Here is a 2,497-nt window from a genome sequence, read left to right as displayed (position 1 = left end):
CACATACACGCACAAACTGACAAACACACACACGCGCACATTCACACAAACTGACACACACACACAAACGCACACACGCAAGCACATATTTACATAGAAACGTATAATCAAGTATTAATTTTTTCCCGGAAACACAAAGGAGTTAACGAGTTAGAGAGAGATATCGATGAAAACGAGAGAGCGGATAGGAAGAAGAGACAAGTTAAGAAGAAAAAGAAAGCAATCCGTAGTGATAATAATGATGAGAATAAGGTTTGTATAATGTGTGTGTGTGTGTGTGTGTATGTTTGTTTTCGTTCAGTTAAAATATTAACACCATCGTTAAAATCATATCATCATTACCATCATCAACATCATCACCATCACTATCATCACCATTATCGTCACCATTATCACCATCATCATCAACTTCATCACCATCATCGTCGTCATCACCATCATCATCAACAACATCATGGCCGCTGTTTTTTCCTTCCCACGCCACATATATAAAAAATATTTCTGACACATTTTGAAGAAAACCTACAAACGAATTCAATAACATCGATTGCTTACGTCACCGACGTTTGACGTCATCATCAAACAACAACAACAACAACAATGTCAACGATAATAAAAACCATAACAACAATAACAACCAAAAACCATAAATAACGATAATAACATAAACAACCACATAGACAACAATAACATAGACATCAACAACAAAAACACTAAAACGTTATCGGAAAATGGTCACTCTTATAGAACTTCACACGAAGATATACAAAAACCAAAACAAAAAACACCCCTCAAAAAAATAGATAAATTACAACTTAACAAAGACAAAACAATAACGCTTTGTTTACATAGACATAATATCGCCCTTAAAAACATAGAAAATTAATCGAGCGAGACAATAAAACCGCGGGTCCGGACGCCCATCACAAAAGAAACGATAATAAGAAATAATAACAAAATAATAATTAAAATAACAATAATAACAACAATAATAACAAAAGCGACAATAGATGATAAACATAAAATGGACGGCAGAACGTTAATGATCAATGCAATAATTATAATAATAACAACAATATAACAACAACAACAATAACAACAATAACAACAATAACAACAGCCCTGACAATAATAATAATGATAACTTAATTGCGATATTTTGCCTCTCATTATCAATTGCTAGACCGCGTCATAAATTATTGAAGACAAAACAACAATAATAATAAGCTATAATAATAATAATAATAATAAACAACACAACAATAATAATAATAATAATAAACAATAATAACAACAAAAATAACAACAATTTGTTCTTATCCACATCGCGAATTTTATGTCGGGATTAGTAAGACGATGAAGGAACGAATGAATGGATGGATGAATGAATGAATGAATGAATGAATGCACGAACGAACGAACGAACGAATAAATGAATGTATAAACAAACAATTAAACCAATGAACGAATGAGTGAATAAATAAATGAATGTAAAAATGAATGAATGAATAATTGATGGAACAAAATTTTTCTATTAAGTAAAATTAATTTCTACAGAGAATGCATCTAAAAAAAAACAAAAAAAATTTATATTACCAAAATAACAAAACGAAACTAGAAAAATAAGAAGAGAATGTCGGAAAAAACATTTCTAAGTGAGTTATGATAATGATGGCAGGGTGACTGAATATTATTTATTAATCCATATCTATAATGCGATCTTTATGGCAAATCCGATGTATGTCTGTGTGTGTGCGTGCGCGCGTGTGCGTGTGTGTAAGTGTTTATGTTCTATTTTATGTTTTTAGCTTTAATACAAATGTCCAACAGAATGTAGAAATGTAAAATATAGAAATGTAACATATAAAATTGATGTGCGTATAAGTGAATGAATGAATGAATGAATGAACGAACGAACGATTATATGAATGAAGGAAGGAATGAAGGAATAAATGAATGAACAAAAGTTGTTATATTAGTAGCAACATAATGAGCGAGTCTGTCTAGATAATGCAAAATTTTCAACAGACAATATTCTTCAAATCAGTATTTATGTGGCTAGTTATATCTGATTGTTTGTATGTATGTTTGTATGCTTGTGTGTATGAAAATATGTATGTTTGTATGTGTGTATTTATGTATATGTATGTATGTTTGTTCGTCTGTTTGTATGTATGTACGTATTTAGGTATGTATGTATATATGCATCTTTGTTAATATGTATGCATTGATATGTGTGTATGAATGTACGTATGTATGTATGTTTGTTTGTGGTTTTGTTTGTTTGTTTGTATGTATGTGTTTATGTATGTATGTATTTTTTAAGTTTTTTTTGCATGTATGTTTGAAAACCTTTGACACGGTCAGCCTGATAATTGAAATGTTTATAGCCGTTGTTGCATATGTATGCACGTATGTATGTTTGTAAGTATGTATGTATGTATGTTTGTACCTGTATGTGTATTTGTGTGTGTTTGTTTGTATGTATGTGCGCATG

The 2,497-nt window shown here is 30.5% G+C and overlaps 1 protein-coding gene across 1 annotated transcript in view; it reads left to right on the top strand.

Moving 5' to 3' along the window:
* Positions 1–2,497, top strand: part of HELRODRAFT_192012 (hypothetical protein) — a gene marked incomplete at its 5' end in the record, with an annotated part of 58,566 nt that overhangs the window by 5,979 nt on the left and 50,090 nt on the right. Inside the window, 2 exons of the mRNA XM_009020273.1 lie at positions 140–252; positions 1,619–1,655. Coding sequence (XP_009018521.1) covers positions 140–252; positions 1,619–1,655 — 150 coding nt within the window. The remainder of the gene's footprint in view (positions 1–139; positions 253–1,618; positions 1,656–2,497) is intronic.

The sequence above is a fragment of the Helobdella robusta genome (assembly GCF_000326865.2).
Source record: "Helobdella robusta unplaced genomic scaffold HELROscaffold_27, whole genome shotgun sequence".
Lineage (NCBI taxonomy): Eukaryota > Metazoa > Annelida > Clitellata > Rhynchobdellida > Glossiphoniidae > Helobdella > Helobdella robusta.
Note: the sequence above shows the minus strand (reverse complement) of the source record. Positions and strands in the feature narration are given on the sequence as shown.